The 19,681-nt window shown below is 44.9% G+C and overlaps 1 protein-coding gene across 1 annotated transcript; it reads left to right on the forward strand.

Annotated features, from left to right (window-relative positions):
* Positions 1 to 356: 356 nt before the first annotated feature.
* On the forward strand, positions 357 to 17,869 carry LOC106638254 (uncharacterized). Its single transcript, XM_014351338.2, has 6 exons — positions 357 to 454; positions 5,420 to 9,714; positions 15,571 to 15,707; positions 16,218 to 16,712; positions 17,222 to 17,476; positions 17,561 to 17,869. The coding sequence occupies exons 1-6, from the start codon at positions 360 to 362 to the stop codon at positions 17,765 to 17,767; spliced, it is 5,484 nt and encodes a 1,827-aa protein (XP_014206824.2). The 5' UTR covers positions 357 to 359; the 3' UTR covers positions 17,768 to 17,869.
* The last annotated feature ends 1,812 nt before the right edge of the window (positions 17,870 to 19,681 follow it).

The following is a 19,681-nucleotide window of genomic DNA, read 5'->3' on the forward strand; positions in this document are numbered from 1 at the left end:
CAGTCGGTCTTGGCTCCCTGAACCGTGAGAACGCCGGCGATCGGCGGCGCCTCCACGTCGTCGTCGTCGTCGTCTCGTTGTTCCCACCAAATACACCCGAGTCAACCGTATCGCGTCCAGTGCGCGTGTATCACCCCAAAGATCGACGACCCGACCCTATACCGATTCCCTTCGAGCGATTAAAAAGAAAAAAAATATACACGTATACCCTGTACGATCGGCTTGTGTAACCGTGCCACCGATGTGGGTGTGACGACAGCAGGTCAGCTTGCATTGGTGAAAACGATATCTGTGCGGGCGGTGGATGAGGTTACCGATCTAGAGAAGAACACAAGAAGAAGAAGAAGAAGAGGTCGAGGATGCCGTACTACGGGGATGGGGCGCCGTACTATTACGGCGGGGGCGGTGGCAGTCCCTTCTCCAATCACAGCTCGTTGATGACGAGCGTTGGCCGGTAAGACACGCGTGTGTACACACGCAACGATCGCTGCGAGTGCATGTGTATATTGACAGATGTATCCGATGTGCGATAGATGCGCACCCTTCCCCATGTTGACAGTTTCGAGGGGGCGATTAATCGCGATTGCATCGGGCTCTGGCAGCGATCGGGAGTGCCCCGTTGCTGTCGATCGGCCGCATCAGTTTGATATTGAGGGCTCGATCGGTCGCGACTGTGCATGGGCTCTTTAACAAGTTTCGTTCGCTTTGCTTTGCTCGCTCGAGCTGTGGGCTGGAAGGCCAAGTGGGGAACTACTTTTTTGGTAAGATCGGCAACTTGCGGTCTTGGTCGCAGGGTTTTCTCACATAATTCGTGCTGATTTACAATAAACGATTCGCGTGATGATGAAATTTCTTTCTTTTTTTTTTTTTTTTTTTTTTTTTTCGAAACAATATAAAAAAAACCTATCGCCATCTAATTTTAGACCGCAAAACGGTAAAAGCCCTTGTAATAGTTGTGCTCGGGATGAATAACGTTTCGGGCGCATTCGTCAAATTGGATGGAAGGAGTTTCGCCACTATACACTTTTCTAACGTTCGCGAAAAAGAAAAAAAAAAAAAAAGAAAAAGAAAAAGATTCAATTAAAATTTTTTGCTCTAGGAAATATTTTGCATCGGCACTATAAATCACAAAATGAAGATTGTGCGGATAATTTATTTAATCAACGCAAGATTTGTAGTTTATTTTAATCAAATAAATTTTCCCATGCAGCAATAATTTAAAATACTATATATGCATGTACTATATAAAAGCTTTGCATGCACTAGTTGCGCTTCGCTTATCCTGCCAAATTTTTTTTTCACGCAGCTTACCACAAAAAAAAAAAAAAAAAAAAAAAAGTATTACGAAACAGCGGTATCAGACGAGTATATACCTTTCTTCTTGAGTACACAATATGTAAGAGCCGTATACCGATCAATCACTCATAAAGACTCCCGCAAAAGTCCATATGTTATATTCAAGTGCAAGGAAATCCTCATGCAGATCGGTAAGCCGAGAAGCACCCGAGTAATTGCCAAAGGTCAGCGGCGATTCGAAGCGAGATTTTACCCGAACCGCTGGCCCGAAAATAGCCGTGGCGCAGAAGAATGGCTCTCCCTATGTGCCCGAGCGCGCGCTTTCGGTCGTGAGTATAGACGAATTTTAACGATGCACCGATAAAACGCAAAAAAAAAAAAAATGAGAGAGAATAAAGGATAAAACAGTTCCGCGTTGGTGTGGCCTCGCGCGCGCTGCTGCTGGCTTCTCTCTATTTCCATTGTTGTACGTATATCTGATGCCCACTCGGCTGATTTTACATTTGAAAATAAGTCAAAATCACTTTGATTCGCTCGCCGTGAATCGTGTCAAATTGGTCAAAAAGATTTTTATCGAGCGATCCGCAAATCAGCGCAGGAGCTCGAAATAGAAGCTCAGTGCGTGTACGCGATTTTTCTCCCAGTGCATCGTCGGGTGGGGGGTTTTTTTTTCCCCCCTGCGCGACTATCTTCCTCCGAACACACGAAAATTTGGCGAGCCAGTGTACCGAGTCGGTGTGCCAAAAATCCACGAAATCACGCGTACACACCTTTGACTTGCGTATCAACTATTTGCTCTCGGGTAACGCACGGGGACTGGAGCGAAAATTAATATGTTTTATTTATAGACTATCGCTCCGCCTCAGAAGTGCGCTGTTAATCTCGAGCAAAGTATCTAAATCTTTGTTAAAAACACGCGTTTGCGTAAATTCACTCGAAATTACGCGTGGTATTGGGGAGGGGGAGGAAAAAAAAAAAAACGTTACCCACACATTTTTGGCACGGCTGTAGTTTCATAATTCACTCGACGCGTAAAGCGATTATTGAGAGCGCGCGAGTCACGTGACGACAAAGACACGAGTCGAGGGATTTATTTTAACGTGCAATGCATAGGATACCGGTGGAAATTCCAAGGGGGAGACTCGAGAGTTTGGTAGGCGATTACCCTTTCCTCCTTTTTTTTCTTTCTTTCTTTTCAACGAAAAAAACAAAGGTTGTACAACTCGCGCGCGAACGGAAAATAAAAATAAGTTTCTTTTTTTTCTTCTAGTCTCCGACACGGAAAATTTACGGCTCATTAAGAGCTCGTGTCCGACTTCTCGATTTTGTAAATAAGCGGTTACGCAACGGGAAAAACGGGCGGTTAGACGAGCTTTCAAGGACGACTCGTTTATTTATAATAATCAGACAATAGATCCCACGGGGTCCTCTTTTTATTTTCCTCAAATTTCTTTTCCGCGCGTCAATCATCGTGAGCTCATTGTTTGCATTGGCCCGAAACAACAACAACAACAGAAGCGAAAAACAACGAGAAAATCAAACCCCCATTTCCTGTTGAGATGCGTATATATATACCCGAGGGAAGCCGTTAAAACTCATCTTTAAATACCCCTACGTTATTCTGGCCGAACAATATGTTCTTTATGAGCTAAACCGTGGCATTTACCAACAACAAGCCAGCTGTGTCGCTCGGAGTAGTTTAAAAGTTAAGTTCAAGGTGCGTCAATTAGATAAATCGATCGCAATTCCGAATCGCGTCAAAAGTAATGCGCGTCAGCGTATCCGTATATTAAGTAGTAAAAGCCACGCTGTGGTCAGACGCGGCTCTCGGGGCAGGTTGAACGAACCCATAACAAAAAACACGTAGCTTTCCCCACGTTGTTTTTTGTTTTTTTTTTTTTTTTTTTCGTTTTCACACTAATGTTTCGACTTTCGCGTCAACTTGGCAGCCCGTCAAAGCGTGTGACTGCGTTAGAGAGCGCGGGGTTATCTCCCTCTTATTTTTTTTTTTCTCTCCGTTTGTACCTAGCTGGCGTCGAGCTGTTTCTCCCTCGTCGTTTGCGAGACAAGAGAACCTAGGGATGTGGTGCTGTGTGGTTTTGCGAAAAAAAGTTTTTTTGACTGATTACTCGGAGCTTTCGCCGGCTTTTCGGTTCTCTTGCGTGCTTTTCGGATCGGAGTTCACGCCAGGCAATTAAAAAGCCAAAGACCAAACTGTGTATATGTATAGAGTTGGGATTTTAAAATTAGGCGTTCGGCTGAAATAGAGTATTTATTTTAGAAAACCTTGCCGGTGAGAGTTGCGGATGCATGGAAACAGTATTTTTGAATATGTACATGTATATTAGGAGTGTGGACGCGAGGAATCGAATAGATTGCGCGAAATACGTATAGTGTGTAGCCAGACTTCGGCACGGATGCTTTTTTTTTTTTTTTTTTTTTTTTTAACTATACTTTTATGATTTACAACGAACTTTAATTTAATTATCTGCAAGAAAAAATAAAATTTTTTAAATAATGGTTTAAAAATCCATAAAACAATTGTGCCCCCAAAGTCTCAATAGAGCTTGCATATTTCGTTTGAATTCTCAGAGGTTCGAAAATTCAACGTTACATTAAATAGCGCATGAATCATCGTAGTCAGCTCGCGTTGCCAATTTAAATTCTATTTGGGTGTATAATCGGGAGTACAACCGAATTAACGTCTGCACGCAAGGCAAAATTTGTTAAAATTTTTTTGTCTCTCTCATTTTCAAACACCCTCTCCTCGTATTGTTATACTTTAATCGTTAAATAGACCCCTCAAAAAAATGAAAAATCGCATGCTCCGAATAAATCTACTTCATGTTCATAAATCTCCGGAGATGGGTCAAGTCTAGCGTAACTTGTACGATTCTGAAAAATTTGTGATAAAAAAAAAAAAAAAGTAATAACAACAATGATAACGCGTATTCGGGGACGGAGAAACCCGGTGATCCGAAATAGAGCGCGCGGTGCGAAAATTTCGCCGTCAAAAGACCCGCAGGGAGAGGCTACACTGGGCCAACAAGTGTTCGAGCCGAGGAGTTTTAAAATTAGCCGGCCGTGTCTCTTTCTCCCCGCTGGCACCTATTACGCGCAACTCTGACTTACACCGCCGTTGAGACCGAAGGGCGCTGAACTATGCCCCGCCACCGTCGCTGCATTGAGACATCACCGCGCGAGCTCGATAATCTATATAAAATATGTTAGGGTAGCGAAAACGATGTGACGTAACGTTTTACTCGGTCCCCCGCGGGAATTTTCGATTTTTTCCAATAACGAAAATACATGTAGACACCGGAGACGTAAGTTTATTTTGTAACGAGATCAATTTGTCGACAGCTCAATCTCGCGCGCGCGTCTTTTTTCCCGAGTCGATTTATGAATTTGGCAAGCGGAGAAAGAACTTTTGCAAAAGCAGCCAAAAACGTTATTAAACGTTTGCCGAACTTTTTGCGCCGATTTTCCAAGCTCTTCCGCGAACGGCATCTTCGGGGCTTTTACGTAACGAGCGGGTGAGCCAATGCCCCGTTGTATGCGTATTATATATAATGAGAGTTTTGCAAAATTCCCGAAATTACAAAAGGAACGAGTGTCAGGAGACAGGCTTCCTCTTTGGAGGCGCCAACGCAAATACCGACTCTTGCAGCCGCTCCAGCCCAAGGGATATAAATAAAAAACGAGGCAAACGATCGCGCTTTTAGCGCGTTATTGTATACGGTTTTTTTCGTTTAAAAAGCAAAAATTCGAAGCGATTTTTTTAAGGCATACCGGAAGTGGGTTTAAGAATTTAAAAAAAAAAAAAAAAATATTGTCCACTCGTGACGTACGTGGGTTTAAAAGACCATCACACACAGGTACACTTTGTTATAATAAAAAAAACAAACCTCAAGAAGAAAGGTATACTGCAGTTTATTTTATTACGGTAATTATTGTCCAATGATGCAATACAATTTGAACAAACGGTTTAAAACACTAGCTTGGCTATAAATTTAACGCGACGCCCCTCCCCCGCAAAAATCCACATGTATTAACGAAGGAAAAGCCCAACGAGTCCCATCAGATAGATATATACCTATGCATATGTAAAACTGTCCAACAGCTACTACAGCCCGATCGCGGCTCGCTACTCGCCGCACCTGTCGACGATCTCGGAGTCGCCCTCGCCCTTTGGCCACCGCCGCCGCCACGTGTCCACCACCGGCGCGTCCCCAAGCGGCACCGCTGCCTTTGGCCGGCCCCGTCGCACGATCGACACCGCCGACATCGACGTCACCAAGCCACCGCGCAACTACACCCAAGACACCCACCACAACCAGACCAACAATCGGCACCGCCTCCGCCGCGATCGCCCGACCATAAAGATCCGCTCGCAGGCCCTCAAGGACAACCCGGCCCTGCGCGAGTACAACGAGAAGCACGAGAAGACCGTCGGCGAGCTCCTGGTCGAGAAGTTCCTCATCAAGGACAAACAGCCGGCTGCCGAGCGCAGGATGCGGCTGTACCACCAGGCGAGTCTCCTACGACTACCCGAGGAGGAGCCAGTCAAGGGAAAGGAGGAGGAGGAGGACTTGTTGGCCGCGATGAGGCGACGCGTCACCAGGCGCATGACCCGAAGGAGGTCCTCGGCGGACGTGGTGCCCATGAACCCTGAGCAGATAGAGCGAGAGGCGGCGCTGCTGGCCGCGCAGGCCGAGGCCCTGGACAGCCTCGTTGCGGAGGAGCAGGCCGAGATCGAGGTCGAGGTCAGACGGGGCACCTTCGCCAAGAGGCAGGCCATGCGCTGCCTGGCCGTCGACGTGTCCGAGACGGAGGACGAGGGGGACGAGCCGACGGCCCCGAGGAAGAGGAAGCACCAGCGCAGGAGATCGTCGATGGAGAGGCGCGAAGTGGATAGCGACGAGGAGGAGGAGGAGGAGGACGACGACCAGGTGATCCTCGAGATCCCGGAGAGCGTGATCGAGGAGGAGGAGGGGGACTTTGAGTGGGACGACAGGGTCAAGTGCGACGATGTCGGGGCCATCGTGCCGCCCGGCAAGGACGAGGTGATCATCAAGATAAACGACGTGGTGGCGGCCCAGGGCGCGGTCGGGCCCAGAGTGGAGGAAGCGAGGCGGGGGCTGTTGCCGAGGAAGCTGAGCTTGGAGATCATCGACGAGAAGATCCAGGAGACGCGCAAAGAGATCAAGGACCTGATCTGCAAGGAGAAGCGCTTCCCGGAGCTCAAGCGAAGGGAGAAGATGCTGAAGCTCGACGGCGGCAACGACAGGGCGGACCGAGGAAAAGCAAAGGAGGTGGAGGAGGTCGTGCCGCGCTTCAAGATCGAGGCGTGCAACAGCGTCGGGGACTTTTCCACCCTGTACGTGAAGGCAGCCAACGCCGAGCCGGCTCGCAAGGTCGAGAGCCACCGCGAGAGCGTGAGACTGCCAGCGCCGCCGTCCTTCCTGCAACATCAGGAGGTTGGTGAAAGCAGGGGGGACGTGGTGGAGACGACCGAGGAGATAGTGTTGCCGATGCGCAAGCCGTACGTGCTCGATGCCGCGCGCAACAGTGTTTACCTGGCGCTGAAGCCGAGCCAGAAGGACCGGCGAGCCATTGTCGATGAATCGGAGGTTGATCGGCGGGGATCGATCGTTATCGACGAAACGAGGAAGGAGAGCGGTGCCAAGTGCACCGAGGATCGGTCAAAGATAGAAAGTGGCGCCGATACGGTTCGACTGGTCGGTGAGAAGGGGGAGGCTGGCAGTGTTGGTGCGCCAGTCGCGGCGATATCGGCCGGGATCGGCGGTAAGGAGGAGTTTGTCGCCTGGTGGGACGAGTCACCTGCCGCTAAGGTAGAGGACAAAAGTGCGCCCGCTGCCTTGAGCAAGTCTCTGGAGAAGTCGAGCGCGGCTGAAGCTGTCGTCGCTGGGAGCGATTCGAAGAGTGCAGCGAAGAGGGAAGTTGGCGAAAGTGTTTTGAAGCCAGTGGGTGACAAGGGAAGGGACAAGTCGAAGAGTCCCGCTAAAGAGACAGCAGCTGCCAGAGAAGCCATCAGTGCCGTCGAGAAAGTCCGAGATAAGGTTGCTGTTGTTACCGAGGCAAAGAAGGAGGCCAAAGATAAGTCAGAACTTAAGACCGAGAAAGAGAAACCTGTCGACAAAAAGTTAGAATTAAAAGCTTGTACCGATATTAAAATCGCAGGGGGAGAAAAACCTGTTGTCAAAAAGGTAGAGCCGGAAGAAAAGCAAGTAAAAAGTTTGGTGGAGGAGAAATCTGTTGACAAAAAGGTAGAACCGAAAGAAAAAGTAGCTAAGGGTTTGACGGACAAGAGTGAATCGAAACTAAAACCCACCGATAAAAAGGCAGTAAAAGGTTCACCGGACAATAAAATCGTAGTGGAAGAAAAATCTGCCGACAACAAGGTAGAGCCCAAAGAAAAGGTAACGAAAAGCTTGACGGACAGTAAAATCGTAGTGGAAGAAAAACCCACTGATAAAAAAGTAGAGCCCAAAGAAAAGCTAAGGAAAGGTTTGACAGAAAATACAACCGTAGTTGAAGAAAAACCTGCTGATAAAAAGGTAGAACCCAAAGAAAAAACAGCAAAAGCTTTGACCGACAATAAAATCGTAGAGGTCGAAAAACCTGTCGATAAAAAGACAGAACTTAAAGAAAAAGCAGAAAAGAGTTTGACAGATATTAAAATCGTAGGGGAAGAAAAACCCACCGATAAAAAGGTAGAGCCCAAAGAAAAAGAAGCGAAAGGATTGACAGACATTAAAATCCTAGTGGAAGAAAAATCCACCGATAAAAAGGTAGAGCCCAAAGAAAAAGATGCGAAAGGATTGACAGACGTTAAAATCGTAGGGGAAGAAAAACCCACCGATAAAAAGGTAGAGCCCAAAGAAAAAGACGCGAAAGGATTGACAGACATTAAAATCGTAGTGGAAGAAAAACCCATTGATAAAAAGGTAGAGCCCAAAGAAAAAGACGCGAAAGGATTGACAGACGTTAAAATCGTAGTGGAAGAAAAACCCATTGATAAAAAGGTAGAGCCCAAAGAAAAAGACGCGAAAGGATTGACAGACGTTAAAATCGTAGTGGAAGAAAAACCCATTGATAAAAAGGTAGAGCCCAAAGAAAAAGCAGCAAAGAGTTTGACGGACAAAAAAACCGAAGCAAAAGAAAAACCGACGGACAAAAAGCCCGACCCCAAGGAGAAAGTACCAGAAAGTAAAGTCAACGAGAAGAAAGACAAGCCAAAGGCAAAACCAGCCGGCGACAGGGACAAGCCAAAGAGCCCCGCTGCAAAGGACAAGTCGCTCTCGGCACCCAGCCGCTCCGAAAAGAAACCCAGGAGCGAGTCGCCCCGCTTCGAGCGACCCCTACCCGACATCCCCGAGGAGACCTCCCAAATAACGTCCCCCACCGAACCCAAGGCTCCACCGAACGACACCGGATCCCCTTTCGCTAGAACAACCGAGGAACCGCCGATCACCTGCTTTGCCAAACGAGACCGGAGGAAGATCGATGCGGCTGCCATCATGAAGATCGAGAAGAAGATACTCGAGGACTCGGACTCACCCCACCAGATACGCAGCGGCGCCATACCCGACAACCACGCGCCGGAGACGATGCAGCAGCCCGAGCCCGAAATAGACTTCTGGAACGAGATCGGCAGCCCCCGGAGCGTCCGTCTCTCCAGAAAACCGCAGTCCCGCCTCGACTCGGAGCCAAGGAGGTCCCTCGAGCTCGACCTCTCCGCGCCACCCAACGACGAGGAGCCCCGCTGCAACGGCACGTCCAGGCGCCGCGGCTCCACGGACGAGCAGCTGAGCGAGACCGAGCGCACCAGCACCGTCAAGAAAATCTCCAAGTGGACCAACCACGACAACCTGTCGAGCCTCAACGACGCCGACGCCACCCCCCTGGCCTCGAAGGAGGCGAGCCCCCGCGTCTCGGCCGCCTCCTCCACCACCAAGAAACGGATCGTCAAGAAGAAGAAACCGGCATCTGCGGCGTCGAGCACGAAAAAGTCCAGCGAGAAGGTGAGCACGAAAAAGGGCACCAAGAAGGGCAGCAAGGCGGGCCTCAAGGCGCCTATGTCCGCCGCCGGCTCGCCCCGGAACTCCCCGAGCCAGAGGCCCGCCGATCTGAACAAGCTGTTCTACACGACCCCGGCGATACTGCTGACGGCGACGCCGAGGGACCTGCGCAAGGTGCGGAGGGCCAAGATCAAGAGGAAAAAGCCCTCGACGCGGACGCCGTCGTTGAGTAGCGACAGCACGGGCAGCACGAGGAGCACCGCCGACACGAGCAACGAGGAGGGCAGCAACTGCGAGGAGGACGCCGAACACAAGAGACTCGCCTCGACGAGAAGTAATGACTCGGGATTCGATGGATCGCCGAGGCTTTCTAGTACGACGGTGTTTTCGCTTCTTTTTTTTTTTTTTTTCTTTCTTTGTTACTGCTGTACACCCCCCCCCTTCTAATTTCTTTTTGGTTTTGCATGCCGATCCTCCGTTTGTTGTTAAAAATTCCTCGCTCCCGAGTTACTGGATGGTTCGCGGCTGATTTTGCAGGGGGGGGGCAAAAAAATTGTTACACACGCGTGTCGGCTATTGCAGCTCTCGCGGGTGGCTATTACGTTACGCCAATGAGCTGCAATCCGAGGGGGGCGAGCGGTTGGGTTGTATCGTCTATTTCGGTGTCTCTCGCTGCGGAGCGTCTATTTTCGGGCGGGCGCGTACACGCGAAAACCAAAGGAGCAGCCGAGCGATAAATATTTTATTTTGTTTCGCTGCTGTTGAAGTTGCGCAGTGCTTCATTTCTCGGGGAAAGGGTCAAGAAACGCCAGCCCTGCATGGCTTTGTCTTGTTCGATAACCCACTTGTGCTTCTTTTTTTTCATCCAACCGCAATAATAACCAAAATCACGATTTCCAAAGAAAAAAATCACATCACCATCCATAGCTCGATCGACGAAGCACAAGTTGTCGCTTCGTAAAAACACTCGGCTATTTTGTCGCAACGTCACTAGTTGAGTTTAGCAATAGCATTGCGTCACGCGGCCGAAGAAAAAGCTCCCACTTGGCATAAGAAAAAAAAAAAAAAAAAAAAAAAAAACAACACCCGAGTACCTCCCGGTATACGCGTATAATCACGTGCTCGCAACAATGCTTGCGAACGTTAAGGTGAAGATTAAGAGTACACGGACGCGATTAAATAACATATACCTACGTATATACATATCGACACGAGTTACAAAGTCGCTGTTGATTGTTGACTTTATCGAAACAAGCTGGCTAGCACGTATGTGCCGCTGATGATTGTTGGGTGGGAGGTGTAGTAATATCGTGTAGCAAGCAGTAATGTTCCACTTTCTATAAACAACCGCGGCTCGTTGCAGCTGTTATTGACGAGCAAATTTGCAAGGCAGGGCCGTTATGGCGTGCGACCTTTTGTTTCTTCGCTGCAGCGATCGAAACCTCCAGAATGTCTATAAATTAAATGACGATGAAAAAAAAAAATTATAAGTATAACCCTTCCGATTGAACCAGATTGCGACATGGTCTGTCACAAAAAGTGCGAAAAACTAACGGGCAATCTTTGTGGCCTCAACCAAAAGCTCGTTGCCGAGGCCTTGCAAGCCCTCAAGAAAGGTGAGTTACTCTATACTGTTTTTTCACTCTTCTTTTACATTTGCTCAACGCAAGCCTCTTTGGTGCTTCATTCATCGTATTACTAAATTAAAACAATTTTTTTTTTTTTTTTTTTACACTTTATGCGTGAGTGAACGACTGCTCACTAAAATGTTAAATCTCAGCTAATCGAGTAGCAAAAAAAAAAACAAGAAAAAACAAAATCTTGTTCACATCATATACTGCAATAAATCGTCAAAATACTGGTACATGTGCTATAAAAAAAAAATAAAACAAACGACGAGCGGAAGGACCATTCGGATGGATAGATAAATCTTCGGCAGCGCGAGTTTAGCAGCGTGGCCCTGAACTTGGAGGCAAACCATACCGGTATCTTTTCCGCCGCCGAAAAATCGTCGATAGTCGTAAATATCGCGCGCGTCGATCGGACGTTTAATACCGGCTGGTGCACGTGCAAGGGGGGCCGCTATTTCGGTCGATCAACGCGAATGTCACGGTTTCGAGGAATCGGAGCTTTGTCCGCCCGTCGGCTGTTGGGGAACAAAAGAAAGAGTGAAGCCCTCTTTGTTTCGACTTTCGAGAAATGGCACTCCCCACCGCTTTGGATGTTTATGGAAAGACTCTCCGCGACTCTGCTTTCATCTTTTTTTTTTTTCCTCCCCCTCGAGCGTTGATCAACTTTTTTCTTTTTTTTTCTTTTTTTTTTCTTCGGGGGCTGCGTCCGGTTGGCAGAGGTTTCCGAAAACGATCGTTCGAGCTTCCGTCATCGCGAGATCTCGGACTTTCCGAAACCAAAGTATTTTTGTCAACGCTCGACTTGAGACGCGTGGCCCCATTTTTATTAATTTTGTTTTAGACAACATCGGCATTACGCAAAGGAAAAAAAAAAAAATTATTATTGTTATTTCGATTCAACAATAACAGCAGTGGCGATAATAACAATAACTTGCACCTTCCTGGTTGGCTCGGGTCGCTCTGCGGAGCTTCAACAGAGCCGCTCTTGTTCGGCGACATCGATAATTGGACCCGTTCGTTAATCCCCCGCTCGAAAGTCCGATCGTCCGTTTTATTTATGCAAACACCCCAGCCGAGAGGAAGCGACAAATTATATTCAAAGAGAAAAAAAAAAAAAATTTAACTCCCCCGCCTGCAAGTATTATACAATCTGTATGAGAATCTGTCGTTCGTCAGCTCGTATTTTACCTGAGCCTCGTGTCCGATCGACGGCCGATTAATATTACGTGTGTATAATAAGCGGGAGAAAAGGAGGGAAAAGCAATACGATACGTGTGTGTATATGCGCAATTGGCACGGGCCAATGCCACGTTTGAGTTGAAAATTTTCGGAAAAGCTTAGCGCGCGTGTTTCGCCAGCAGTGCTTCCGCGACGCTCCGGCCGCGAGGAAGACTCCTCGGCGTTGTTGTACATGTGTATACGGCATGGCTGCCGGTAGTACAGGTCCGGGTGGAGATAGCGCGTTTGCCGGTTTCTTTTTTTTTTTTTTTTTTCCACCGAGGAGATCGGTTCTGGTGATGTTTTTTTTTTTTTTTTTTTTTTTTGATGCGGGGATAACTAAAGTTATTTGCTTACACTGTGTTGAGTTGTTATAAGGTGAAAGTGAAACTCTCTTGGAGTTTTTCTACAGTGGGATAATCAGGGCTGCTTTTATAAAAATTATTTTTTACTTATTTTATATATACGCGTTCAAATAAGTGTACGGATGTGAAGTATAATTTTACCTTTCAAAGTTTTTTTTTTTTTTATGTGCACAAGATTTAAATCAAGTCTTTAACGTAAAACTTTCGTCATTTTTCATCTTCAATTTGCGTTATTATTCGTTTAAATGGTATTTTTTTTAAATTACCGATCTCCTCAGTGTGGATTGGTGATGCCAGAACTATTTTTGGACTGACCCGTCTTTTCGGAAATAAATATCGATATTTTCTTCAATTTCGGATACAGTTTGGTGTAAAATTCGGTCTTTCGCAGTTTTATTTTGTTACTACTCGGAAATTGATACCTGTTCGGTTTTACTAACGATTCGACTGAAAATTTAGAGCTAAAATAGTTTTTTCGCTGTAAAATTTTGCAAAGTCAGTAATAATTTTGTTTAGAGAATACGATTAATCGTCTCTTTAGGATAGATAAATCTAAAAATTTTGCTTACCCCACGCGACATATAAAAACCCAAAAATATACAAACAAAAGAGCGTTTTAGGTCGTTAAGTCATTTATACTTTTAAACAAAATAAATTGCCGTCTCGTCCAAGACACCGTTGCATAAATATTACAGTTTGACAAAATATAAAAAGAATTTCTGAAAAAAAAGGAAAAAATGTAACACCTGTAAAAATCGAATTTCCTATAACTATTCTCGTGATCGCGCAACTACCAAAATAAAAAAAAAAAGCTCACTTCCGATTCTGTTTGTCGGATGCAAAAATTCTCCGGATCAGTCCAAAAATAAGATCCCCGCAAAGCGCATCTTCGAACCATATTATTATATTGATGACGATAAATTCAGGTCCGTCGTACACGCGCACCGGCAGAAAATCATTCGTACGCCGGCGACTGCGTCCCTACGGCTACGTCGACCCACAGCCACAACCGACAAGTGAGAGAAGACGCGCGAGCTTTGTCACACACATATATACACACCTGCTCTGCTAAGCTTACTTGGCTATTTCGAGAGATATTCGCACGCGCGCGTGTGTGTGAGCGTAGCTCTATAACGCTGCTGCTGCTTTGTAATTGGCTGCAAGCTCGAATCGATCGTGATCGCAAAGCTCGTTTGGAGGATTTAATTTTTCAACGAAAGCTCAGCCGGATTTTGGGTGAATGTCCGTCCGACGATTTGTGGCGTTTTTCCGAGCTGTCGTTATTTTAGCGACGACGCGTAACATCCGGGACAGTGTTTTTCTGACCCTATTTAAATTTTTTTTTTTTTTCTTTGTTTTGGCAACGCCTGTTTTGCGAAATAGGAAAAAACGCTTGTATTCGGGTCGACACGACCAACTTTTTTTTCCTTTCATTTTAGTATTTGAAGAATGACGATGGTTGTCTTGTACAGATAAAAATAGTGTATCTTTTGACTCTCGTCGAGAAAAAACTTTGATTTTGTTTTTTCTAAACATAAAACCGTCAAAAAATCGGCACGCTTTTTCGCAAGCCACTCGACCTTGAACGCGTCAAAGCAAAGAGCAGAGCAAAAAAAAAAGATGAAAGGAAAAAGAAAAAGGTTGGTCAAGCTGTCGTTGACGATGGAAATCTGTTGGCCAATAGACAGGAGTCGCCGATCGGTGATCCAATCCTCGAAGACAGCACGTCGCGCTGTTATATACATAGCAAGCTCTTGCGAGTGCGTACACGGCAGTGAGCACACATTGTTTTTTTCCTTCCTTCTTATTTCTTTGGCGTCCCAAGAGCGCTGATCTCCCGATGTCATTGGACGGCCAAGTTTATTTTCGAGAAATGTCCGAGACGAGAATGGCCAAAAACGCCGGGACCTGTGAATCTATTACAGGGCAGGTCAGACGAGGATTAACGGTGTCTATTACCATTTCGCTCTGATCAATAAATCGTCCTGTAAAAGATTAGTATAAGGATATTTTAAACTTGAGTGTTTTTCAAACTCAAGTGATTAAAACACGTTGTGTCTACATATAATATACATATATGATTCTTTGTAAGTTGATTAATGAGTACTCGTATTTGGCCTGTGAGTGTAAGGTGGTATGAAGTTCTGAAATTTGTAACTCTCAAAGCGTTTAAATGTTTGATTTTTGAAAAAGGTGGAAAAACGTTTAATCAAGCATTTCAAAATTAATAATGTAAAATCGGCGTCCGAAACTCAACACGCGTACGTAATCACACGTCGGATTCGATTAAATCTCAAAAAGCATGAGTAAACACCATTACGCACATTAGCTTCAAACAAACATCGGTCGATGAAAACAGAGTCCAGGGTGCCTCGGATACCAAAACGAAAAAATCCATTCATCCATCTTCGAGAACATATGCCGTATACTTGCGTATATATATATATACGCTCTGTGCAAATAATCAAACGCTGTAGGAGTGTAATGCTCCCGGCACACATGCCACACGAGAGAGAAGAAAAAAAAAATCATCATTACCCTCCCATAAATCGGGAACAGCGATTTTTGTGGATTTTCGATATCACTAGCGATGATCCAAGTGAGACGAGCGATAAGTATAGCCAGTGTTTACCAGCAAAGATAGTGTCGCAATTCCATTCCTTCTCCATCGCGCTCCAGCGTATCGTGTAAACAATACCATCCACATAATATAGTCGTTATAAATATACCCCCACACTTTTCAATTGGCTTTTGTTACCAAGTGCACTGTGGCTTGTCTGGATGCTTTTTTTCAGTAACCGATGCTAATTTTACACGTAAGTTGCTTTTTGTTCATTCTATCAAAAAAATCGATCGATCGATCGATGAAATGTCGCCCACATTAAAAATAACGCAAATGGCCTATTTTTTTTTATACATGTATAACCGTTATGCTTGTGTGAGTGTGTGTTTTTCCCTTTGCCGAAACAAACAATCCAGAAATAAAATCTTGAAACCGTGTCGACCCATGTACAGCACCATCGCAATCGTCCGAGAACCAAAGAAGCAACGCGGACAGCGATCACTTCCACCACAGCGGCCGGATAACGCCGCCCGCCACGAATCTGCCCAGATTCAAGAAATACGAGGTCACGGACTTTAACTTCCTCAAGGTCTGTCGTTTGTATTTTTATTAGCCAACGGCCCGGTAACACCAACAAATTCATTACAAAAGGCAGCTAGTTCGGATAATTTTTTTTTTCCCCTCGGAGGGGAGTTTGTCTCTATTGTACTTATAAATGGTTTCGGACTTTGAGAAAAATTATTTCGTGGATTTTTAAACATCCACAAAGTGCATTGTTTTTTTCCCGGCAGATATAAGTACGCTGTGTTTCAAATATCATAAAGTTTTTTATACCTATTTGAAGTACTTTAACTCTGTTTATTCCTACATTGATTTTTCTTTCAAAATGAAACTGTTATAAATCGTAAGTAATTTAAAAAACTAAAAAAAAAATTGAAAAATCATCCGTGACCAAGTGTGCACTGGAATGAACAAACCTTCGAACGAGCTGCTATGTTGTTTCGGTTTTGTTTACCGAGTCGTAGATACCGATTGATGCACGAGACAAAAGAATGAAAAAAAAAAAAAAAAAAAAAAAATTGGTCCTGCGCGCCCACAGGTACTGGGCAAGGGCAGTTTCGGCAAAGTCCTGCTCGCGGAGCTTCGGGGCACCGAGTGCGTCTACGCGGTAAAGTGCCTGAAAAAGGACGTGGTGCTCGAGGACGACGACGTCGAGTGCACGCTGATCGAGCGCAAGGTCCTGACCCTAGCGACCCGGCACCCGTACCTGTGCCACCTGTTCTGCACCTTCCAAACCGAGTCTCACTTGTTCTTCGTGATGGAGTACCTGAACGGCGGCGACCTCATGTTCCACATACAGAAGAGCGGCCGGTTCTCCGAGGCCAGGGCCAGGTTCTACGCCGCGGAGATCTGGTCGGGCCTGATATTCCTTCACAAGAAGGGCATCGTCTACCGCGACCTCAAGCTCGACAATGTCCTGCTCGATTTTGAGGGCCACATCAGGATCGCCGACTTTGGCATGTGCAAACTACAGATATTCCTCGACAGGACGGCCGACACGTTTTGCGGGACGCCTGATTACATGGCCCCGGAAGTGAGTTTTCATCCCCAAACTCTGGATTGGACAAAACAACTTTTTTTCCTTTTTTTTTTTTCTTTTTCTAATAATAAGATCCATTTTATTTTTCACTTAAGATATGATGCATAATATTTGTGAGGGAGGAAAAATTTGTATTTAAATTGTAACGTAAATAACTCGGTATGCAATGATAACTGAAATCGCACACAGTCCTTTCTTTGTTACTTGAACTTTTCAAAAGTTCCAAAGTACAATATCAGGCTATATACATAGCAAATAAATTTTGCCGATTGTGTAACATATACATGGGAAGGTGTAGCACATATCTTTGCAAATCGTGTAACGAAAATGTTTTTTTTTATCCATGCAGTAGTTGTTGAAATTATTATTTACATTAGTATCATAAAAGAAGCCACTTCAACACTCTGTGATAAGCTTTGCTAGTTATCGTTAAAAAAACTCTTGGTCGAATATTTTGTTATAGTAATAAAAAAAAAAAAAAAAAAAAAAAAAAAAATTCGCAGATAATAAAGGGGCTAAAGTACAACCAGGCGGTCGACTGGTGGTCCTTTGGCGTCCTGCTGTACGAGATGTTGACCGGTCAGTCGCCGTTCTCCGGCTGCGACGAGGACGAGCTGTTCTGGAGTATCTGCAACGAGCGACCCTTCATTCCCCGGTACCTCTGCCAGAGCGCCACCGAGCTCCTCGTCTGCCTCCTCGAGAAGGACTCGGGCAAGCGGATACCCGGACACGAGATCGCCTGTCACTCGTTTTTCAACGTAACTCCTCATCCTCCGTTACCTTTTTTCCCCACCTCGATTTTTAGATTTCAATGAATAATATTTTTCTTTTCCCCTGGACAGTCCATCGCCTGGGACAAGTTGGAGCGGCGCACGCTGGAGCCCCCGTTCAAGCCCGCGGTGGAGCACACCCTGGACACGAGGTACTTCGACACGGCCTTCACGACGGAACGCCCGAGACTGACGCAGGTGCCCGAGCAGATACTCACCTCCATGGACCAAACGGTCTTCCGTGGATTCTCGTACACGAATCCCAACGCGACAGACTGAACGTGACCGCGAGTGCCTTCGAGCAGGGGCTCACAGGAAAAAATAAAATTTCTATCCATGCGGCTTTTTTTTTTTTTTTTTTTTTTTTACTACCTCAAGTGGAGATGCATAGATGGGTCGGAGGGAGAAAATTGGACGTTTAGCGATTCGATGCCGAGAGTCCTATTGTTTTGCGAGGGATATTTTGAAATCGATTGATTACCGATTCGAGGAAAATGATGAAATATTTCACGCGAATGACTTTGAATGTGTGGTACAACTACTTATTTATTTCTCTCTACATGGAACTTGAAAGTTACGACATTCATTGGTTGGCAATAATTACGATTTCTCAACTGTAACGATACCGAATCAAAGTGTAGCTGATCGTATTCTGTACACTTTAGTTTCCTCTTGCTTTTCACGTTAAAATAGACGTATCTCGATAGTCAAATTATCGTGAAAAGCTCGTGGAACATTTTTTTTGTATACGCCATGTGACTCTAAGGTGTTTGGTGGGCTGCAAAACTTTACTTTTATTAGTATACGGCGTTAACGAAATTTTGTTTTAAAAACAATGTATTTTAGTCCCAAAAATGCATTTAAAACGTTAATTGTGTTTTTACAGAATACTATGAAAAGAAAAAAAACCAAACACTCACCAAACACTTTAGAGATCTTATTAAAAGTGACTTTGAACAGAGTCCGCTCAACTTTGTAAATATAATTTAAAAAAAAAAGTATTAGAATACTGTTAAAATGTTAAGCAGTTGAAGTATACGTTTTAAAAGTTACATAGAAATATTTCACTGCGTTAAACATATTTATACGAATTTTCTAATTTTTTGTTTCGCCCAGTACTATATATATATATATACGTATATTAAGTTTTTCGTTAAAACTGATGATTCTCTTTATTTTATTTATTATTATGATTATTATTATTTTTTTTTTTTTTCGTTATCACATTGTTTTACCATACCGTATTGTTCATTGTTAGAAAGTTGAAGGAAGAATTCTCATGTGATACTTAATCAAGTGAATTAGAATAAAAAAATAATATTGTTGTACGAAAGTACGTATTGTTAAATTTCTGTTGTTGAATATATATATTTATGTACATTTATTTTTCGCCAGAGCAATATTTCATACTCGTAAAATTTTTATATAAATAAATAAATGAATCTATACATACACGATTAAATAAGATGTTACGTAAGATTAAGGAATATTTGTTAAAATGATAGCTAACAGAAATTAAATACAATAAAAAAAAAAAACCACTTAAAAACAATGTTGTTGTTGTTTTTTTTTCATCCCCGTATCCCAACAAGCAACACCTATAGCCGTGCTGTATCAGAAACACATTATACATAAGTGGGGCCTCCTCTGTATACTCGTCCAAGCCAGGCCGAGTTTATTAATATACTCGCGGGTAAAAGAAGCGAGGCTCCACACACACGAGTTATTACGCGCGAGTGGCCCGCGGGAGAAGACCAAGATAGCCCCGGCTCCTCCTCATTTAAATATATATATTTGCGGATTCCAAATGATTTTTCAAAACCACACGTATAAGTCAATTTTTTCCCTTTTTTTTTTTTCCTTTACGCCTCCAATCGGACAAACAGCTTCAATCATCGAGCTCGACCGAACGCCGACACTTCAAAGCCTATAGATGCCGTGTCGTGCCGTGTAACCAACTCTCTTTCTCTTTGACGCGCAGAGAGCATCACATTGCTATACCCCGAGATAACGCGCTAACTTTAGACCCTCGAGGAATTGGCAAGAGTCTTCCTCCTCGGGCTGCCAAGACGAGAGCCCTGTGTTAAACATACATATATATACATATACAGCTTTCTCGCATATAGTACAAGTGAAGGAAACGCGTCTGTGTTATTATAACTCGCGCGGCCCTCTTTTTGCTCGCGAACTTTT

This window comes from Copidosoma floridanum, unplaced genomic scaffold (genome assembly GCF_036245765.1).
Source record: "Copidosoma floridanum isolate Cflo_tuat_1 unplaced genomic scaffold, Cflo_Japanese_pri ptg000014l, whole genome shotgun sequence".
In the NCBI taxonomy this organism is placed as follows: Eukaryota; Metazoa; Arthropoda; class Insecta; order Hymenoptera; family Encyrtidae; genus Copidosoma; species Copidosoma floridanum.

Bases quoted from the DNA above. Each gene is read 5' to 3' on its own strand.
- LOC106638254 (XM_014351338.2), top strand. From the start codon at position 360: ATGCCGTACTACGGGGATGGGGCGCCGTACTATTACGGCGGGGGCGGT. The intron at 455-5,419 runs GTAAGACACGCG...ACTGTCCAACAG, and splicing joins TTGATGACGAGCGTTGGCCG to CTACTACAGCCCGATCGCGG. The intron at 16,713-17,221 runs GTGAGTTTTCAT...AAAAATTCGCAG, and splicing joins CTGATTACATGGCCCCGGAA to ATAATAAAGGGGCTAAAGTA.